Raw genomic sequence first — 22,715 nt, forward strand, 5'->3', positions numbered from 1 at the left:
TTATTTTGCTACACATTTACCAGATACCTTTTTGAAAATGAAATGTCAAATACCATTTTCATTATCATTTCAATTAAGTGACAGAATAAGCGATTTTAAAGTAGAAAATGAAAAAGCATTTTGGTGGATTGTTTTTTCATTTCATTTCTGGTTTTGACTTTTATTTTTAATTATGCTACAGAATCGCTTCCATACAAAAAGATCGTTAAGTTCAGGAGAAGACTTTGATTCTCCTCCATGTTGATGTTACTTTCTGATCACATCATCAACATGTCGTAGACTAAAGCTGAGTTTCCTGATTGGTTGACGTGGCGCAAATTCTTTGCCAAAGTTCCGATATTTGAAGAAGAGTGTAGCGTACGGAGGACGTCCGACAGCATCACCCGTACATCACAATTGCCTTCAACTTCCAGTAGCCTACGATACACTTACCAAACACACAACAATGGTATGTTCCATTTTCATGACGTCCCCTGAGGTGGCCGTACGAGCATCAAGGGAACTGCAAGACACACCTGTGGTCCCTTTAAGATACGGCCGCTCCGCTCTACAACCCACTGTGGGCCCGGACAACTCTAACACCCACAGCACCCGTACTGTAAGGCCCACGGAAAACTAATTACAATCACTTATCTGATTGTTTTGGACTTTGCTTTAATCTAAAAATTCATATTTTTGACAAAAAAGAAGGCTTCAAACTGCACTGCTTGGTTAAAGAAAAGAAAAAAGTATCTTCAAACAATCAATGGTGCTTATCTGATCAGTCTCCTGAATCTGAATCTGACTTGGGGAGATTGAAAATCCTCTTGTTGGCTTTGTGTGTATCTGCGCCGGCACATTTTAAATGTTTAACAGGATCCTTGAGAAAAGCCTCTCCACTTCTGTTTCCGTGGCAACTGGCATGCATCTCCTGATCGCCCACTTACTTTGCACTAAAAATGCTCTCCCAGTGAACTTCACCAATGCCATTTCCCAGACAGAGGACACCCCCCCACCCCCCTAACAGAACAGTGAGTCACAGATGGAGAGGAGAAAGCTTTTCTTTTGACAAATACACCGAACATCAGTATGAAAGTGCTTGTAGAGCTCAGAGATGTCAAAGTTCTGCCTCCCTCCAAGAAAAAAAAAAAAGATGCATAATATTAAGCATGGCATCATCTGTATATAGGGAGGCATATGAGACGCACAAACCATCTGGAACTTTCTGCTGCAAAGCATTATTCAGACCATCTAGTTAAACAGTTTTGTCCAACAGAGTGCCCTTATCTCACACTTTCATTCTCGCCCTTAATTAACACAGACGTATAGCCAGACAGCTCCGGAGGCCAAAACCTGCAGCAGGACCGCTCGCTGTCACCTTGTTACCACCATAATGGGTTCAGACGAGGTCCCCCTGACACTGGAGTGAGGGGGGAAATGAATTCATGACGCTTCCTCCTCCGCCGCCACCTCTCCACCCACACAGCCTGGTCTAAACCACACGACGGAGGGAACATCTTCGGCATAATCGTGCTGCACGCACCAACAGCCCTGATTAACAATTCTTTCAGCTTCATTATAACTTGCACGGGCGCCCTGACAGAAAATTAACCAACACGCTGCTGGAGTGACCATTAAAATCTCTTTATTGGCCCGCAGACGCCCGCCGATGGGTTTTGTTTGCGAGGTGCCTGCCGTGAGAAACGCCGGGACGGTAAAAAGACTCTCTGTCAGGCAGCGAGATGTCAAGCCTGCATGCAAAAGACAAGACACCACACGGTCAACCCAATTAGGCCGCTCAGCACACACCGACTCCATTCTGTAGGCTCCAAAGAGGTCAAGGAACATATAAGACGGCCATTTTCCCAGCTCGCCAAACGCAGACCGGCCGTGTTTTGGGCTCATTGACAGACTTGAGAGACGCAGAGGAGCAGAGAGGCTTCTGTGCAACAGCCATCAGGATTGGACGTGCCCACAAACCCTCTGAGGAAAATGTTGACCAATTAGTGAAAGGGGAAAGACGGGTGACAAAAAGATAATTGTCATGTCTTCTCTTTTGAGTTTGATACGAGGAAAAACCCTGAGAATCGCTCGCCGCTGCAGCTCGTTTATAAGCTGCCTCCAAATCCCACAAAACAGCAGCTTCCGCAGCGGCACAAACAGTCCAGCAAGGAAATGTTTTGTGTACCTCATTGTTCCAATTATGCATTCACACTAATTTGTTCGTTTAATCCAATTATTTGGTGATTCTTTATTCTGCAGATTTCCCCATTTTCTTTATCCCACAGTCAATAATCCTTAACCCTCCTATGAGCCAGTGAATGCCCGCTGGGTTGTTAATGCGAGTGAATGCACTCCAATCAATTGTACACACACTGCACGGATGATTGATTGGATAATCTGCACTTCCCTGCGACCACACACACAAACAGTCGGAAGAAAGCCGCTGAGGTCGGCCTTCTGGATACTTGGACCCGGGATGAGACTGCCATAGGTGACGGGATTGTTTAAGGTAAAACACAGACAACTCAAATACTCTGAAATTGGTTCAAACTAGAAAGCTGTAAACGCCCATAAGCTAATATCTTACCCACACATAAAATGTTTAAACTGAGACTTACAAATATTCCTGCAACACTGCAGCACTATAGTTTGGGTTAAAGTACAGCTACCACGGTTTTCGAGTATCACCTTCAAGGCTGGAGGCTTCAGCCATTTTTGTTCTATTTACTGTTCTGTGTAACCGTTTAATACCGCAGATGTTCAAAGAACACATGCTCTTTGACGTTCTATAACTCAGACCGTTTATGTAATCGACGCAAATCAGGTGATTCTGACGCGGAATAAAAAGGTTTGCATATCAGTGTAACAGGACATGATCTGTTCATTTTAATTGCACAAAATATTGGCTTTCCCTAAGTTTCTTTCCCCCTGTATTCAGTGTTGGGTTTTGTAGCCGCTCCTTAACGTGTTCTTCTTCGCTGGTTTTCTCTTTGTAAGGTTGACGCTTGCTTTCCCTCTCTGTTTTTTGTTTTACTGTCCAGCAGGAGAGGTGGGTGTCCTGTAATGTTAGCCATATGAATACTCATTTTATGTTAGTTTTTGTCCCATATACTGTTATTTGGAATCCCTTATGAAAACACAAAAACCTTTGTAGATGTTAACTGTTTATTTCGGAATAAGAATTTCCTGTGCTCCCTCTACCTCTCACCCTCATGTAGGAGCTAATACGGGATGCTAACACCGTGGTTTCTATTTTCTTTTTTGGAAAATTGTCCGATACGCAATAAACGGAGGAGGTCTCCAAGGATGCTGCTGTGTCCCGACATCTTTTGACTTCCTAAAACACAATGCAGAAGTGATCCGGTTACATCAGCACCAAGCCGGTCTTCTCCACTTCAGAATCCACTGGAATTATGTTAATTACGTAAACAGTTGAAGACTTAGAAAAGTCGAAAGAATGTCAACACTGGAGCTGAAGGAGACTGGAGATGTTCTGCACAGGTTGAAGCAGTTCAGAAACCTTGGAGGATGAAGCCACGATGCTCCAAATGCTTCTTATTGTCCTGCTGAAAACACAAGACCGTCCCTGAAATAGATGTCTTCGGGTGACTAGATGTTCCTCAACAACCTCTATACACCCTTCAGAAGTCATGGTTTCAACCAAAACGGCTACTTGAACACCTGAAAACTTGTCTGACCACAGAACACCATCCAAGTCTCCAAGTCTAAAAGATACAACAGCACATCTGGATCAAACATGGCTTCCATTCTGCATGATGGAGCTGTTGTCAGCATCTACAGATGAACTACAGGTTCAGGTCAGCCAACATGTTTTCTGCTAGAACACCAGGGTTGTGTCCAAATTCCCTGGCCACTTAATGCACCGTTTGCCATTTTGTCAGGGTGTCCAAGTCCACTATTCAAAAGTCCTGTGCCCTGAAAATGTCCCTCAAGTCTCTGCGAAAAACTAGAGTTCATCGATGCTCACTAGATTGGCAGAAATAGTAACAGTAGAATCAGTAACATCATATTTATCGTTGCAAAGGGAAAAAAAAACTAAGTGTGTAAATGTGTTTGTGTCCCACAATATTCATTCTTTTAGGGCTTAGTGAGGGAATTCAGACACAGCCCTGGACTCAAATTAGACACAGACAAAGTTAGAACATTGAGAAACGATTTCTTTGACCATTGGAATCCATTCTAGTCCCTGAGCTACATTGATTTCACCAGTTAGTCTGTGGTTTTGCTGATGATATGCGCTGTAGAATACAGGATTTGTGTCACCTTTGCAGTTGGAAGTTAAGGGTTGTGGTTTAAAGACCAATGACAAGGTAAGGTGTTTTTTTTGGCATTTTTCTGATGATGGAGGACATTTATGGGGAAAATAAAGCACAAAACTACATGTGTGAGTATTTCTTTCTACAAATCGTTGTGAATCAGGAGCAGATGAAAAATTGTCGTTGAAAAAGATGGAATATTTGCCGTGGAAACTCCCTGCTCCGCTCCATTCCGATGCATCCACTTAAAGACAACTAAATCTCTGTTTTCCTCGTCTTAGCTGGAATCTGACTCAAAACTCTACGATTGTAAGGCTCTAATATTGCTCGCCAATTTTGCTGCACCGCTAATGCTGGATGGGGAATGTGAGGGGCTGTACGCTAAGAGCTGGAGATGATGTAAACAGAGAGCTCTCAGGAGGAGGGGGGGGTTGCACCGTACCAACAGTCCCAGCTGCAATTCAGAGGTGATATTCCACTGTCGCTCAGCAGAAAGTATGTCCTAGAAAATGAGACAGGTAATTGAATTATTGAAAAGATTACTGGGAATGGTTTAAAAAATAGATCAAAAGATGATCGGTGCAATTTAACCCTATGAACCCAGACCCAATCCTTCTTAAAAAAATAAAAAAAAGTGTATTTTACGACAAAACAAGTGGACCACAGAATGAATTTGTGAGATTTCTCATGGGTTACATACTTCACTACCTCCCCCCCCATCTTTATTTTCATTCATTAAAGCCGCAGACCTGTTGTCAATTACCCTAAAATTTAACCATTCTTTTGGAAATGAGTGAAGAAATGAGTGGAGCATCAAATTTATAAACATTTTGTGTCGTATTTTTGACATTTTCTTTTCTGAATACGAGGCATGATTGAAGTTGAAGGTAAAAGGTTTGAAGAAATCCTGATGGGTGCATGCACATTAGGTCACACACGTGTCGTAGAGATCATTTTTCCTTCCCAAACATGGAAGTAAACGCCTCCCCTGGTAACTTTAACACTGGATTAGAGAGGTTTTCCCACTATCAACTACAAGGACGTGGTTTTCTCGCTTCGCCTGCTGCATTTGAGTAACAGACACTTCAGAGAACTGAGTCATGTTCCTAAAACCTTTATATTTTCCATGTATGCAGCAGCTGTAACCTCTGCCACTGCTGTCCTTCCTCATAATTGAATTGAGGGCGGGGGGGGGGAATGAAAGGTATCCCCCCCTCCCCCCCTTTTTTTCCCTCCAAAACTGTTTCCTTTTCAAAGCTAATCTTTTATTTGCATATTAAAAGGCAATGAAAGACGCCAACAGAAGCATAATCCTCAGCTTGTCCTTGTGCTTTAAGACCAGCCACTTGGTGCACAAACAAGCAACAGAGAAGAAGCCTTGGATGTGAAAACCAAAAAAAAAAAAAAAAGAAGGCCTTTTCATTCCTATATCACAAGCTTTTGAAATCACTGAGGGTGGCATGGACATTAAACGTTATAATCAGGCCACATTTAAATGTCAATGCGAAGCCAATGAAAGGTGCTGGAATTGGATTTGGAGACTTTTTTTTTATTTTTATTTTTTTTTTCCCACCCGGTTGGAAACGAACAGTGTTGCAAGCGGGGCTGGAACTGCGACAGATGACTCGTCAAAACTCGGCATTAGCATAAATCATGCTGCTTTTGTTTACCATTTCCCCAGCTGTTTTTGCCAGATGCCTCTTCATTAAAGCGCAGACAAACAGGCAGCAGGTTGAAAGTAAATTCCACAGTTTAATAACGGTCTATAAATAATGGCCGCGCTCCCTCGTGATTAACCATCGGAGCAGGTGTGGAGAAAACTTCTCAGAGGGGGGAAAAAAGAATAAATAAATGGACGTTCAGCTTTCAAACTTTTGATGCGTTTATGTTGGTGTGATTTGCTGATGGAAGACAATAGCCTTTCCAGCACTCATTAAGCTGTGCGAGTGAAAGAAGCAGCAGCAGAGCCGACTTCCCTGTTAAGCTTTGGGCCTCATTACACACACTCAGAGGGTAACACTTCAGGAATCCCATTTAGTGGGCTGCCAGAACATTGCCGTTTTTATACGGTGAGGCAGATTATTCCCTCCTTTTTTTTTCTCTAAAGTTGACACAATTTCCTGAGGTCTTCATAAAGTTTCTGTGACACGCTTTGTTAAAACACCACTGAAGCTTCGGGAGCTCCGTATACCTTTATTATGATCAGAAAGGGATTCATCCATATTTGATCAATTCCAAAGATTATAGGCGAAGAAAACCAAAGTGGGTCAGACCAACCAAAGTCAATTCAGAATGTGAAGAAGTTTTTCACTAAAGTTTAGCGATCAACTGTTCCTGTGACTTCTACTGTTTGGATTTCTGTATTTTTGTTCATGAGGAATCAAGCTCTTAATTTTTACTAAAATATTACAACTTTGGCAAGTAATTCATGTTGCTCATATTTTAACTTGTATTTTGATTTAAATTTCAAAATACTGAAGTGACACTGTCAACACTGAGAGGCTTTTACTCTGAAAAACCCACCTTTGCAATTCTGACTGACATGCTAATGTTGTCCAGCGCACGCTGTTCAAGGACGCCTTTAAAATACCCATATAGGAATCTTGAATTAAAAAAGCAACTCAACTTACAAAAAAAATTTGAATTCTGTGAAAATAACTTAAAAATTGAAATTTTAAAGCAAAATTAGCAAATAAATTAAGGCTGGGTGCTGCATTGTATGGCCTGCAGGAGCTACCACTCTCGCTTCCTGCCTTTTACCCATCCCACTTGCTGAGTAGTAACTACACACACCCACTTTTACAAATTGGTGTTAAAAAAGACAACACTTTTTTTCTTCAATGGCAGTTTTTCTGTTGGTTTTATCTCCATAGCAACCATTTTATTTTTTGGATGCCTGGGTAGAACGAACAGATTGACATCAGTTTCAGAAGAATCAGCAAAAGTAAACTTTTTGATTTCCTTAGCAACGAAGGTTATTTGCTGACCATGCCCACATTCCTTATATGTTCATATCCATGGTGATTGTATTTTGTTCACCTCTACCCAGGGATCCATGCATTACATTTTCACAGTATTCCGTTAAAAAATGTGCGATTAACAGGAGAAGGGCACTTTTGGGAGCTCGCCATCCGCACACCGTTCAAAATCTACAACCTCTAAATGCAGCATGTTTGCCCCCCCCCCTTCAAATTACTTCCTAATCATGCCCAAGAAGTTAAGAAATGAGTGATGAAAATCCCTAGGAAGAGTTTTCGATGGCAGCTTCTTCCTGAGGTCAGAAGTCAAAGGTCAATGAAACTCCAGGGGTCGTTGTAGACTTAAGCTAGCGTCATGTGTGTGAATTTTGGTGAAAATCGCTCAAAAAAAAGTTCCTTTTAACCATATTGTGGAAAAACCCACAAAATTGCTGAATATCACATTTGGGCACAAAAAAAAATAATGATTTCAAAACTTTCGTTGGGATATCACAGACTAGTATAAATCGGTTTTGTTATTGAATTATATAAAAATCTTTTTCCGAAATTTCCTGTTTTAGCTGAGTCAGCAGATTTTGTTGTGACACAGTGGCTTGCCATTGATGCCCTTACAAGTTACGAGACGATCGATAACAACATCAACGACAGTTCACACCCGGGCTCAGACCTGTTCGACCTGCTGCCCTCTGGGTGGCGCTACAGAGGCATCAGAAGCAAAACGAACAGACTCAAAAACAGCTTCTTTCCAAAGGAAATAACCATCCTTAATGCCAAAATGCACAGATAAAATCTACAATAGCACATCCATCTGTACATGTTTATATATATATGTATGAGTATATGTATATATGCTTATCCATACTTCTGTCCACAACGTCAACACTCTACCTCATTGCTACTTCTTGCACAACTGACATGTTTACGCACAATTTTTATGCGAAATTTTGCACACAAATTTCGGAAATTCTTTATTACAGTTTATATTTACACACTATTATATACTGGTATATTTATGATTATATTTCGTTATTCCTTGCAATTCTTCCACTGAAATGGTGATGCTTCAATTTCATTGTACAACGAACAATGACAATAACGCAAATCTATCTATCTATCCATCCATCCATCCATCCATCCATCCATCCATCTATCCATCCATTTATCCATCTATCCATCTATCTATCTCTATCCATAAATATGCCAGAGTTTTCGTTTGTATCTGGAAGTTCTTCAGTTGAGTTTTCAAGATGACGGCCTATTCCCAAGGTCAAATGTCAGTGAAACTTCTGTGGAGTTTGCAGACTCAAGCTGGTGGCATGTGTGTGAGATTTCATCCCATAATTATTTTAAAACTTCCTTTGGATATCCCCGACGCGTTACTGTATTTTAATTTTTTTTCATGACTCTATATGCGTTTTCGGCCCATTCGTCTTTTTTGAGGCATCGCTCGCTGTGATGTCATCAACTTGGGGGGTGGGGTGTCGTTTACTATGCCGAAAATTCACTTCCAGCGGGTCCAAGGTGTGCACATGTGGCAGGGGTCAAATTTCGCTCAAAGGCGCAGACATTTTTTTGACTTTTCCATCAACAATTTGGACGTTTCTGCCGTTAGGGCTGTGTGTGTATTTTTTGGCCATGTCTGTTTGGCCTTTTTTCTTTTGAGCTCTTCTTAGGGCGCTTTGTACCTTTTTGAGTTTCCATCGTTGCGAAAACAATGTGGTCCTTCTAGTCCTTGACTGCTACAGGCCATTATTATAATGAAGCAAAGCAGATAGAACATAGACGTTTTTGCGGTTAGGACCGTGTGTGTGTGTGTGTGCTTTGTGTTGTACTACACACTGGTCATGTCAGTTTGGGCTTATTCCTCTCCTTTGAGGTCTTTTTATGCCTTGTTCATGTTTTCTATTGTTGCGAAAATCGTTGCGAAATGGTTCTGGCAGTCAGGGACTGCTGCTGCTGCGGGCCATAAAAAGTAAAACTTATGGCATTAAACGAAAAGAGTCGGGACTTAAAAAAAGTATATAATTGAAGAATAATTGCAGAGACAAAATTACCCAATTTGATGGTAAACATGTTCAAAAAAGACGTTTGATGTCAGAATAAAAGGTTTTGAAAGATGCTGAAAGAAAAGGTAATTCGAGAAGACTAAAAAGAGGCCGGAGATTAAATGAGTTGTGAAATTAGAAGAATTGGTGATGTGTTTGAGATTAATTTAAAAGTTATTTGGAATATTGAGAATACTACAAGTGGTTGAGTTTTAAGATTAAAACACAAGATCTAAAAATAGTAATAGAAATAAAAAACAAAAAAAGGGGAAGACAATAATACTTTACCACTAAAATTTAAAGGAAAGTTTCTGAGATGAATTGAGGAATTAATAATTCCCAAAAATACGAGTGGCTTCAGATTAAATTAAACTGAGGACAGACTTAAACACCAACAAAACCATTATCATCAGAGTGGGTCTTCTTTTTTCATGGTGGCCCTCTCCCTTCTGGTTTTTAGATAAAGTATTTAACTTTCTTCATAAGGTAGGCTGAGGATATGTGCTGAGAGTGCAGAAAAACCTGGTCCTATAGATTTAGAACATGTGTGTAATAAATACAGCCACCTTTGTAGCATCTCAGTTAGCAGAAGATATAAATTTGATGCCTTTTACTGTAGACGCTGCTGGCACTGCATTGTCACATTAAAGGAGCATTTTATGGCACATCAGCAGCTTCCAGATCAGATTCTTGTATCTTTTTGGTTTAAGAGGCTCATCTGTAATCCCAGTCGACCTCTATGAACATCTCTTCTCTTTCTGACTCCTTTCTGCCCTGGGATTAGGAACAAATGAAGTCTGCCATGTTCCTTTTTTTATTTACGTCGCACACGTTAATAGAATCTAATGGCTCCAGGAGGCCAGCGGAGCCGTAAAAGCATTTCGTGGCTGTCGGAGCCGCAGCAGGGCTGCTTCGATTAGTCAAAAGACAAGAAATAATAAATACACCATTGGTGATTTACAGATGCCGCTTTTCCCTACTTCCATCAAACAAGCTGAACCAAACATGAAGCCCTTTCCTGCCCCAATGTGCAAGCAAGACGATGACGGACCCATTAAAAAAAAAAACGGCGAAGGGTTTTCCCCTGAGAGAAATCTTGGAGACAACTGTGGAACTTAATTAATATACAGAATTTATTGATCGATTCACTGCGGGGAAATCAACTGCCATCTCTCAGCCAGTTTTGGACCCAAGAGGGTCATAAATAAAAGCTGCTAAATATTTTTAAACCAAACGTGATCCAAATTCACCTTTTAAAATGACAGTTTCTTAAAAAGGGGGCAGTGGTACGTCTTGATTAAAAGAGCAGCAATGATTCCTGCTGCGCTTTGAGAGAAATGACATACTTTTCTGTGGGAAGAGAAGCAGGTAATTCCCTGCTCATTAGAATAAGAACAGCAAGCCGTCGGATTTGAATTGGACCTGCTTGTATCTTTAGAGTAAAGAACAGTGGAGAGAAAAGCTGCCAAAGCCTGGAGAATAGACTCAAGCTGGTCGGTTTCCAAAACTCCTGCAGTGCGCCAGTCTCCTGCAACCAACAAAGGCGTGCTCCTCGGCGAGTGAGCTTACATCCTTTCTCCTTTCCGAGGGAAAAAATGAGAAGTGAAAAGCCCCAAACTTGGCAGGACTCCCCGGAGACCCGTAAGGATTCACGGCGTCTACATTTAGCAGAAATAGGTTGCTCGTACTTTGACCGTTCTCAGTTTGGGCTATAAAAAGAAAAAGGAGGGGAAGAAACGAAAGCAAATGAACAAAGAGAACAAGAGAGCAGTGTTTTTCAGCGGTGAGGAGCCCGAACGGGTGAGGCGACACAGTTAGCGAGGATGTGGGCAAACTTCGCCATAAAGACGCCTCGACAAAGGCCACATGCTGAGTGGCTGGCCGACGCGACGGAGCTTGACAGCCTCGTCAAATGCGACGTTGTTGGGGGACTTCCTGTATTCACAAAACATCACCTCTTCAGCGCCCACGGCCTTGTTGTGCAGCGGGGAAGGGGGGCAATTAAAAATTTGGATTCAAAGAAAGTCCTTTCACGCTGACAGAAGGCAGAAAAAGGCCTTAAACTTCCTATCCAGTGCACAACCCTTTGAGGTGTTAAGTTATTTTGATCTACTTCTAACAAAAAAACGATTGGCTGACGGGGTCAAACTGGTCAGACTTAAAGAACCCACTAAGAGGCTGTGATTTTGGGGGTTTTTGGGGGTTCACTCTATATAGTTCCTACACCCTTTTATATTTTAACTTCTCCTTTCCAGCAGCTTAGCCAACAGGTCAGAGCTGAAGGCCTATTGTGTTGGTCATGCATTACTGTCTTTAAAGGCCATCTCTTCTGGGGGGGAAAAAAAGACATTGTTTTCTATTAGTTTTAAGCTTTAAATCTTTTTTTTTTTTCATTCCTTTTTTTTTGTATGCAAAGAAGCCAAAAAGTAGATAAAGTCATTAGAAACAGTCTTGGAGAAACAACTATTGTGGAACTTGTCCTGACCAAACAGATGAGAGCTGAAGGAGTTATTGTTACAACAGGGGGTTATGAATATTTTGACACACAGGGTGTATGTTTGTATAAACCCCCTACGTATTTCATGCTAAAATTGCTAAAATTCCACAATGTGGTTCAGACCTTGGCTTTTGGGTCATGAGTTTGTTTCAGTGTGATTTGTGTCATTCAAAACAACCATTATACCACCTTATTTTTTTTTTTTTACAATTATTTTGTTTTGATATTATTCCATTTTCTTGTGTGATTACAACGGTGCTACTGTAACGCACACATTTCCCACATGTGGGATCAATGAAGTACTTCAGATTCTGATTCTGAAAAACAACAAAGATCCTAAAAGGAAATAAGCAAGAACAAATGAAGTAAAACCTTCAGTTGGCTTTTACCAAGACTGGTGTAATGTACTAAAACAAACAATTAATTCAGCTTAGAAATAGTTCAAAATGTGCTTTTAAACATAAATATACTAGTAAAGATATGTTGCACTTTTTGCACAGGCCATAAACTGAGAATTGTGGGATCCCTTTTGCATACATTTATATTTTTGGACCGCGAAAAAATACATTCTTAAAAGGCTTAAAACTTTATGCTTGCTCAGGAGTTAACAGTCAAGGTAATTATTCACTAAAAATCTCCTCCATATCCTCAAACTGTACAAATGTAATCATTGGTTTTTACATTGGAATACTTTGGCGACCCCAACACGGCTGAAATACTGTGATAAAACCATGCAACCATGTGTGGAAACTGAAAGGAACTGTGGTTCAGACAGAACAAGAACACTATGGTACCACTAATTATGCAGTTCTATGTTAACTTGCAAGGGAAAATTGGTGTGGTTCTCTACAGAGTAAATGCAGATACAATATGAGCAAGGCAAGTATCATGTCTTTCACTTTGCCTGTATATGAGAACTGGAGTGAGTGACCCCTCCCCTTCAAATTCCAAACAGGAAGTGCCTGTTGGTCCCAAAACGCAAAAAGCCCATTGACTTCTATTGAGAAATAAACAGCTGTTACTCATTCTATCAGTCATTCTATCACACAGAATACATACATACAAACATGTTCTTGCCAATTCTCATTTTTATGATGTTTTTTTTTCTTTATTACAAGTTATTCAAGTTACAAACTGACCAATTGGTTTTCCTCAATAAACATTAAAAGGTGCCCCCTGGCCCCACACGTTGAACATTCAAAATGTTCATTTGACAAAAAAAGTGACTCGGACCAACTGACTATGTCTGGCTCCAACACGGCCTCCGTATCGCCACACAAAAAAAAAAAAAAAAAAGGGACTGACTGAATTGACTTAATTTGGGTGGAGCCGAGGGTGGAAGAGTGGTTAGCGCTCTCACCTCACAGCTAGAAGGTCCTGGTTGAATCCTGGCTGGAACCCCTTTGTGTTTTTTTGTGTTTGCACGTTCTCCCCATGGCTGTGTAGGGTTTCTGCACCCTGGCCTTCTCCCACAGTCCAAAAACATGCATCACAGGTTAAATGGTTACTCTAAGGCAGGGCTGCACATTCCTGGTCCTTGAGATCTACCACCCTGACAGTTTTCCAGCTCTCCAAGTTCTGGTATTTGGTGAATAGCTCAATCAGATGTCTCCACATTCTGATTGTAAGAACACACCTGGTTCAGGTAATCCGCAGCAAGCGGTGCAGGGAGAGCTGGAAAACAGGCAGGGTGTTAGATCTCCAGGACCAGGAATGAGCGGCCCTGCTTCAAGGTGTCTTTAGGTTGACATGTGTAGGGTTTGTGTGGGGCAGTGATTGTGTGTCCTGCAAGAGACTGGCAAGCTGTCCAGGATGTACAGCAACCGGGACAGGCTATGGCAACCCACAAGACCTAAAATGGATATAATGGGCTAAGAAAATGAATGGATGGATGGAGCCGCAAGTAAGTAATTTTTTTATGGGTAACGTCACACTCAGTCCAGTCCTCATATACAGTCAATGATCTTTCGTCAACATTGTGATTGGTGTTTGCTGGTACATTTGGTCCATTTAGGCATAGGATAGAAAAACCTAAATCGAACCAGGTAAACCCAATCAGATTCTGTCAATCATCCTTTAGTGAAACAATCTACAACAGCTTTTGTAAACACTAAACGATGAAAACATCAGTGAACAAACCAAAGATGCTCAGAGAATGGCCAAAACATGCTCTTGTGTTTCCTGCTTTCAACAAAGAGCATCAGTACATTTTAAAAATCCTCTAAATCCTGGTCATTCTGGCACAAGCAGACAGGCTAAGAAGATAAAAATACATCCTTGAACTAGTTGATTCTAGTTGCATTTGATTTCTGTTGGAATGAGTCTGCAGTTGGGGTTTTTTTTCTTTGCAAAGAAAAATAAAAATTCAAACAGAATCCATTTTCGGAAACTTCTGTGTTATGAAGTTTTCTGGGTATGTGTGTTAGCAAGCATCTATCATTCCAGGAGGTGAGCTGTCATTTAGCTCAGTCACACTCCACTCAAACAGATATTGCAGGTGTGTAATTTTGAGGAGAAGCCTGGAATTTGGTCTGTGCTTCACAGCATAAGGAGTGCTGCTCAAAAACTGGATGAGAAAAACAAATAGCACAGATGTTATGGCATAAAGGGCCTCTGAATAAGACAGATCAAACCTTTGATTAGAACAGCCTTTTTTGGTCTGAGACGCATCGGGTAACGATTAGAGGAAGTCGCCAATCAAAGGGAGCAATAACCCTTTACTTTCTATGCACAGGAGGCTGAGGAAAGAGAGGTGCAACAAAGTCAGGCGGAGAGATGGAAGGAAGAAGCAGAGATCAGAGAACGACTGAGATGAGGGACCTTTTTGATATTTGAGGGGAACTGAAAAGAGCAAAACTGTCATCTCGGCCCTGAAAGATGAAGTCTAAACGTACAGACAGTAACATGCCGATGCAGCAGCTTTGCTTACGCCGATGAAAAAATAAATTGCATTTGGTGAGTATTTCTTTATTAAAAATCAATGTGAATCAGGAGCTGACGAAAAGAAGCAGTTTGAAAAAGATTAGACGTAGAAAATACGATAGGCGGGCCACAAGCTCCCCGTGCCGCTCCATTCTGATATATCCACTTGCACGTCTTGGTTCTCCTCTGTTAGGAATGCAACAATTCTCCGTTTAAAACACAAACACGTTTACACCATTGAACCCAATGGTGGGGAAAGTGAGTCATTGTGTTAAAAAGTGTCAAACACTCATGTATGACAGATTGGTTATTTTTCTTCATCGTTATTTATTTACCAGCAAACTTTTAGTTATTAGTTGTTTTCTTAAATACAAATAATATTTGGAAGGGAAAAAAAAACAAAAATTGAGATTTGAACAATGTGTACGGAAAATGAATCGTTTTGCTAATCGGTCGTGTTGCATCGGTAACGTTAGGTCGGGGGAATGAGGGGCTGTAAGCTAGCCGGAAGGGGTGTAAACAGAGGGCTCTCGGCAACAAGGTGACGAAAGCGCGGCAACAGTCCCACCCACAACTCGGAGGTGAATTTCTGACAAACCACTGCCGCTCTGGAAAAACTATGTCCTAGAAAATGACACAGGTTCTTAGATTTTGGCTAAAGACGGCATCAGCACAATTAAAGACCACTGGGAACCCTTTGAAAATATTTTAAAACTACGAAAGTCCAGCTTTACCCATCCATTGAAGTTTAGCTTCATGGGAACTAGGCAATCAAGACCAATAAATATCACTTCCTACATCATTTACACCAAAGTCCAATTTACCCTCCACTGATAACAAGCGTTCAGCTATTTACTTTCCTTCCTTTCATTTTCCTTCCATGTCCTCCCAAGCCTTCTTCTCTAAACCTGTGAGCCAGATTTACTTAAATTAAGCAGTGGCCAGCCTTCTCCGTGTATAAATCCTCTTTTGGGCTCAAGCTCATTATCATCCACACATATAATCTCTCAAATTGGTACCAAACTCCTCTGCTGTTACAGTGGGCTGCACAAATTTGCTAAAAGAGCCTGTAATGATTTTGTTTCCCAGAGAGAAACATTAAAGTGAAGATAACTAGGTTTTATTAAATTTATTTAAATGCTCAGTGCCTGAAAACAACTAAATATAGACTGAAAAAAAGCTCAAACTCTGGTGTCAATTTACGAAAATGAACTTGGCTTCATACAGTCAATGTAAAATATCTTAAGATAAAGATAAATGTCTGAATGAAGTCATCTTTACAGACAAATGAGGTGGATCTAAACTTTTAAAGGTCATCGTTTGAGTTAAAAAAATGGGGTCGCCCTGAGGTTATATTTTCTTGATTGACAGGTGTCTCATCCTCTTAACTCCACCCACACTTGCACAACTTCTCCCACATATGTATTCCTATAAATCCCAAAATGCCAAAAGCGTTTTTTTTTATGTCATGCAAAGAGTAAAACGAAGACACCATGGCTAAATCTTTGAGGACACTTTCCTGTTGAACAATCCGGCGATTGTCATCCGTCTCCACGGCGTGGCATTCATGCCCATAACCCCTGTTGTCCGGAGGCCTGCGCGTGTCACACTTGTTGGGCGTTGTTGGCAGCAGCAGAAACAACTCCATGTGGCAAGCCATTTCATTTCTGAGACCCGTGTGAGCGATCAATCTGCCCCACTGTGTACGTGCGGCGCGGCGGAGGCAATCGTTCAGCCGTTGTGACAGGTGCGTGCTATTGACCAGCGTGAGATGAACTGCAGGTAAGCATGCAGTCCGTTTGTGCGGCTGGGAGACCTTCATTTTTCAATTTCCTGAACCTTTTTTAAGCTTTCTGACCATCGTTTGTATCGTCACCGTTCTCAACATACTGAATATCGACTACAGAAAATCTAAATTTACATCCAACAATGACGCATTCACACCGGGCGTTATTGGCGCATTGAGTTTTAAAGTTAAGTCAATGTAGAGACGCGATCTGAGGTCATGCGCAGAGAGTTGGGCATCGGTAATGGAGACTCAGCTTTTGGGCATTCTAGGTTTTCAGCGACTCGATCAAAAAGGTAAAAACATAAATCCAATGCAAGGATTTTCAACCTGAACTTTTATCCATTTTCTTAACCCGCTGGGGCTGCGACGTTGCCAGAGAGTTACCCGGTTACTGTTGAGTGAAGGCGGGATTCACCCTATACAGGCTGCCAGCGATCAAGCCCGCTACAACGGCACAATGCGGTCCGGCCGCACCCTGGGCGGCGGCGTTCACCTTCTCCAGCTCCATGGGCTCTGTGAAAAGCTGGTGACCTGTCCCCCCCCCCTTTGCCTAACAGTAACGTGGACAGTCTCCAGGACTTAGCGAGCGCCGCTGCTCAGGGTCCGACTGCCAGACACGAATTTGACGCGTGAATCGCGTCCGGTGTGAATGCAGCATGAAAAGTTTGAACATATTAAATTCTATCCCTTCATCATAAACTTCACTACTGATATCTTTTTGGCCCGTATTATTATACAATTACAGGTAAATCCCATATTTATATTTATATGCTCTATTTATGCACTTCATACACTACACTATAATCCGTTATAAAATACACAATGTGGAAGCACATTAAGATAAAAAGAAACGTACATAAAATACATAAGACATCTTGCTATACATTAATTAAAAAACAAAAGGCCCCTTGTATATTGTATATAACACTAAATTGGATAACATCAGATACTGAGAGTTAAATAAGCCCAAACTCTGTTATGATAACTCAAGAAAACCAGATGTTGCAGAACCACTAGATCTTGAAAAGTTCAAGGATAACTGAAAGAAGCTGAACATTTTAATAAGTTGAATGTTTAAATTAGCTGAAAAATTGTAGAAGAAGTTAAGCACCAAAAGAAAAATGATACTAGAATAAAGAAAGAAAGAAAGAGAAACAGGAAAAACAATGGTTTGATTGCTATCAATACAAGAAAATAAAAGAAAAATCAATGGTTTGCATAAACTCAGTAAGTTTTAGTTTTAGCAAAAACGAGATAAACGAATGGTTTGTATGCTTTGGTTCACAATAGAATTGAATGGAATTAAAAACAGATATCTTTTTAAATTAAAAACATGCACATAGTTGACCTTAAACACATATTTCAAAAACTAATTTATAAACCAGCTCCAAATGATTTTTTTTATACTTAAGCGAGTGAAGTGAGTCCTAAGACAAGGCTAACAGGCTAACTGTGCCACTTTCTGTCCTTTACCCCTAAAAACTCCTTTTTGAACACATTTAACATCACTGCATATCCATTACAAAGTCAAGCTGCCTGCTATAATTTAATTTGCGCCTCACGCGGACGTCCCTCGATAGAAGTCACTGTCATGTCCAATTAAGAGAGGCCTTATTAGTGGCCAAATTGTGAGTAGCCCCATTGATGCGCTTAACTGACAAGTCAATGTCGACATCATCCCAGCTTCATGAGGTGCAACGAGTGTGAAGACTGTAAATTTTAATGACTGTCAGGATGTCCTTCATTCTTCCTCCCGCAGAAGCTGACGGGGGGTAAAAAAGGGGAAAAATAGATCTAGCCGATGTGCTGCTGCAGTGTGGAAACGCAGATACAGACAGATGAGTGAGCGGTGGCTCTCAAAGGAGGAGCAAGATGTTGTTGAGGCGGTTTGCTTTATTTACCGAAACTCTTCAGAATGACGGGCGTCGACCGTCCTTAATGAAAGCCCAGGAGCGGAGGAGAGATTTTGAATTCCCGCTCCCGAATGCAAACACAAGTCAAAGACGGAGTCTACAAATGTTCCGACGACGTCCTCCCAGTGAGTGAATGGTGTGGGTAAAATATGACTGGGAGAGCGTGGAGAGGTGAGCATCATTCCTCAGGGGACTCTTCAGCGTCTGCTGAATAAAATAGGGACTAATGACTAGTGCTACAGGAGAAGGGAGGAGAGAGGCTAAATTTGTCTCAATCAGTGTCGGGGAGCATCATGGCGGAGCTGCAGCTGTCACTACTGTTCACTGGAGGGACATGTGCTAACAGTTATGTTAACAGGTTGACATTTAGCGAATGTAAAACAGAAACGTTCGCCGCACTGCAGCACAGAAACTTGAAGGAGGCCAATCAGAGGACAGGAGAAGGGTTGTTGTCCGATGGCGTTAGAAACTGTAAACTATAGAACTGTATAGTAAATCTTTCTTTTTTTTTTGCACACGTCACAGCTGCATCTTTAACAGGACAGGGTTTCAGAGAGCTTCCTCGGTGGAAGTGCTGCTGCGGCGCGCGTTCACTCCGACTTTAGGACTGTCAGAAGACATTTGCTGCTTCCCCGGAGCTCTGACTGTAATCTGTGTTCACGAGGGAGCAGAGAGAAACACATTGGCGCCTTCCTCTAAGACCTTACAGGATCTCTCCCGCTCCTGTGCTAAGTTAAAGAAATCACTGGAATATGCTCCTCAGATTCAGTGACACCCCTCATAAGCAAGAGACTTGGAGAGCAGCAGGAGAGGGGATTAAATCAAATCTAAGGGATGTGTGGCGATCAATTCCCCACAACCAAGAAAGTTTCTAGACAGAATCCCGTGATTCAGGGTCAGAGCTTGTAGGGATGGGATGGTTTCTGACCTGTTGAACACAGAATATTGAAAAAGTCCATCACTCAGGTGTAATATTTGTCACTTCTAGTTCGACTCAAATTGGGAGCAAGACTCCTGTCCAAGAGGGTGTTCATAAACCTGAAGCTCCTGACGCAAGTGGGAAGAGCCACTGCTAATTATTTAACGGGCTTATTGCAGTGGTTAACGCACGTGTCTCACAGCAAGAAGGTATGGAGTGATATTTCTGCCACCACGTTGCCGTTGCAAACAAAATTGTCTACGATGCAAATGAAAATATTAAATATTTGCTTTTCAATTATTTTTATTTTGCTTTCAATTTTTATTTATTTTTTTGCTTTCAAAAACTTTTTTTGCGTTTGCCAAACACGTGTTTTTGCATGCGTTGTGTCAAATTTCGCTTTTTTCCTATCTTTGATTTTGCTGAGTTAAGTTTCTGTTTAGCGTGACAAAGCTGCCATCAAACAGCTGCTGATTGGTCCAGATTCCAACCAATCAAATCGCCGTATTTATCTAACTTGGTGTCCTGCCACTGAGGCTCAGAGGCTGAACCAGCTCGTTTTACCCTCGATTTTCGAAAAAAGGCTATCACTTTTTTGTCATTTTAACAATAATTTATACTTTCTTTCTTTTTTAGCATTGATTAATTTTTATGAAATCAGATTTGTGAATTTATGGCTGAAGATCTCCTGATACTGTAAAGTTTATCTGCTGACATTAAATCAACAGGTCTGTGTGTGATCTGTGAATCCTGCTGAGCAGATTATTGGTAAAAAAGTGTGATTTTCTTTAACGTCTGTTCGTTAAAACCAAACAAAGATTTAAAGTACATATCATTTTATGCTGCACACGTGTTTGGGATTAGATGAACAGCAATACTAAGCAAAATAATGATGGCTCACCAAAGCAGACTCAATGTATTTAGCAGAAGAAGCATTTTTAAATTTTAGGTTAATTTTCACAGTTTTTTATGTTTTAGAACTCGTGAGCGTTTGTCCGAAGTAAAAGAAAAAAATATTCATGACAAAATGCTATGTTCTTTTAATATTTCAACATTTATTGATTAAAATACAACAATAGTTCAGAGACAAATTTTAAAGTGTTACTTCCTGCTGGACGGAGTCGGAGCTCGGACATTTTTTTTTTCTGCTGCAGACATTTTAAACACGTTGGTCACTACAACTGACATAAATAAATACAAAACTTGATTTTAGATGCTTTGCTGCTTCTTCTGGGTTTTACTCTGAGAGACACGGGCCAGAATGGTTGAAAACGGCAGAATCCTCTACGAACAGAACCGACGCAAAGTCCAAAGTCCATGTCTGCCTCCAAGGGGCAAATTTCTGATTAACTCCTAGTGCGCCACAGAAAAATAAGACACCGGCGTTTTGATTTTAGTTGAAAACGGCATAATTATAAATAAAAGGCCACTGGGACGAATTAACAATAGAAAAAAATACAGTTTGAGTGGGACTTCACTTGAATTGTAAAGCACTAATTTTACAGTTTTTAACCGCAAACTTTACGGAACTTTAATTTTATGGCCTGATTTTAATAAAGCTTCACCTCATGCGGCACAAGCACTGTAAACATAAGCAGCACCTTTCTCCCATTGTTATTTAATGGAACAAAAGAAATGAAATTCCAACAAAGATCCCACTTCACACTTGTCACACATTTTGTCAATGTTTGTCAAAAGTAATTCCTTTAAAATCCCAATTCTAAAAACAACAGATTAAATAGTAAAAGTATGTATAGTAGTCAGACAAATGTATGGAAACATGGTTAATTCCACGCTGAGAGGCCTTAACACATAACCAAAACCCTTCTTAGATGTCTACAAAGCATTGCTTTAAACCAAATGCCCTTTATTTTTGTCTAAAGCTCAAAGGCAGAGGTCAGAAAATGTTGTTTTAATCCCCGTTTCTGCACACCTATCCTCCATGCCCAACATCACAAACCAGCTCAGCACACGGTCTTAAAAATAACTCACCTCACACTGGACATCTACAAGACATCCAGAGGAACCAGGCGTTGTGTTTTTTTGCGATTTTATGTGCTGCATTAGGCAAAAATATCCATAATTATTCTGTTTGCCCAAGCATTGAGGCCATATCAGCATTCTCGGAAAGAGAAACCACAGGAGAGGACAAACGGATACATATGTATGCTGAGGATTAGGAGTGGAAATGCATAGCATGTTTTTGCAGCCGCAGAACAATTGCAGACAAAGCATTACTCAAAGACGAGTGTTTTGAATTTAATCATCTACAGATAATGACTTTCCAGGGATTGCTAGCTAAACAGAAAGCAAGTCAGACGGCAGAGTCGTGGTCCCCGAGGACGTCAATCAAGGCGTTTAATTTCCTCTGATGGGCCAAAACATATTCATGAGGTTCAATTGAAAAACACCGCATGGTCAGAGTTCTCCGCAGCTCACTCTCTTATCACAGATGCACTCCCTGATTCGTTAATATCACATTTTTTCCTTTTCAATAATCCAAATCAAATGGAAAAAAAAATATTGGTTTGAAAGGTGAAAAATAGAGAAAAAAACCTTCCAAGCTCCGTTAAGCCAGATCTTTAACTTTCACCGAGCGTGGCTTTTAATAAAGCTGTACAATCTATAAGAGGAGGAACAAAAGGACGGGGGTCTGGCTGGAATTGGGTGTTCATTTATCAGTAGATGCGTTTCAAATCCTGGCCTCAGGCAGTGGCTCATGAAGCATCCGAACAGATAGCCCTCGGGGACTTCTGCTGGAAACCAAAAAGGACAACAACAACAAAAAAAAGCCTTTTGATGAGCCTTGGGCCATTCCTGCACCTGTGCCTAATATGCATGGATAAAAAAGCCAGACGTAAGCAATCACTCGTTAGGAAACAAACTGCTTTTGTGAATGTGCTTCCTCGCATCTGCCCACCTTTAAGTAATCTTTCTGGTGCGTCTGGAGTAAAGAGGGGGAGCAATAGTTGCGCAATTAACCGCCATAACATCCAATTCCTCCAAAGGTCAAAGCTGCAACCTTAGATGGAGATTTAGTGCTCGGCGGACGCTCCACCACTCAGCCAAATTAAAGACTGCGTCATGCGAAGGAACGTGTGGAGAGAGACACCACCTGCATCATCTTTACCTCAATCTGGGAGGACTGTTCTGAGGGAGCTATATGTGTTCTTCAAAGTGAAGTCTTTCCCATTCTTGTGATAAACATCTATGTAAGCGGAGCAATGTGAGAACGCATTAGTGGAAACAGATGGACTGCAAGGAAGGTAAGACTTACCTGAGCCTCTCTTTGACACCACCTTCAGGCACTGAACCACAGCTGCGTGAAGCAAGATCAGATGAGGGATGGAAGCTTTCATTTTTCTTTTTTAACCAGTCCTGAAAAGCAAAAGA

The 22,715-nt window shown here is 41.1% G+C and overlaps 1 protein-coding gene across 6 annotated transcripts in view; it reads right to left on the bottom strand.

Annotated features, from left to right (window-relative positions):
* Positions 1 to 22,715, bottom strand: part of LOC101172314 (interleukin-1 receptor accessory protein-like 1) — a 466,015-nt gene that overhangs the window by 309,178 nt on the left and 134,122 nt on the right. For all 6 annotated transcript variants that reach the window (XM_078931990.1, XM_078931985.1, XM_078931989.1 and 3 more), the window contains one exon: positions 22,600 to 22,700. In XM_078931990.1, coding sequence (XP_078788116.1) covers positions 22,600 to 22,681 — 82 coding nt within the window. In that variant the 5' untranslated portion in view covers positions 22,682 to 22,700. The remainder of the gene's footprint in view (positions 1 to 22,599; positions 22,701 to 22,715) is intronic.

This window comes from Oryzias latipes, chromosome 2 (genome assembly GCF_053564925.1).
Source record: "Oryzias latipes strain Hd-rR chromosome 2, Olatipes_Hd-rR_3.1".
Lineage (NCBI taxonomy): Eukaryota > Metazoa > Chordata > Actinopteri > Beloniformes > Adrianichthyidae > Oryzias > Oryzias latipes.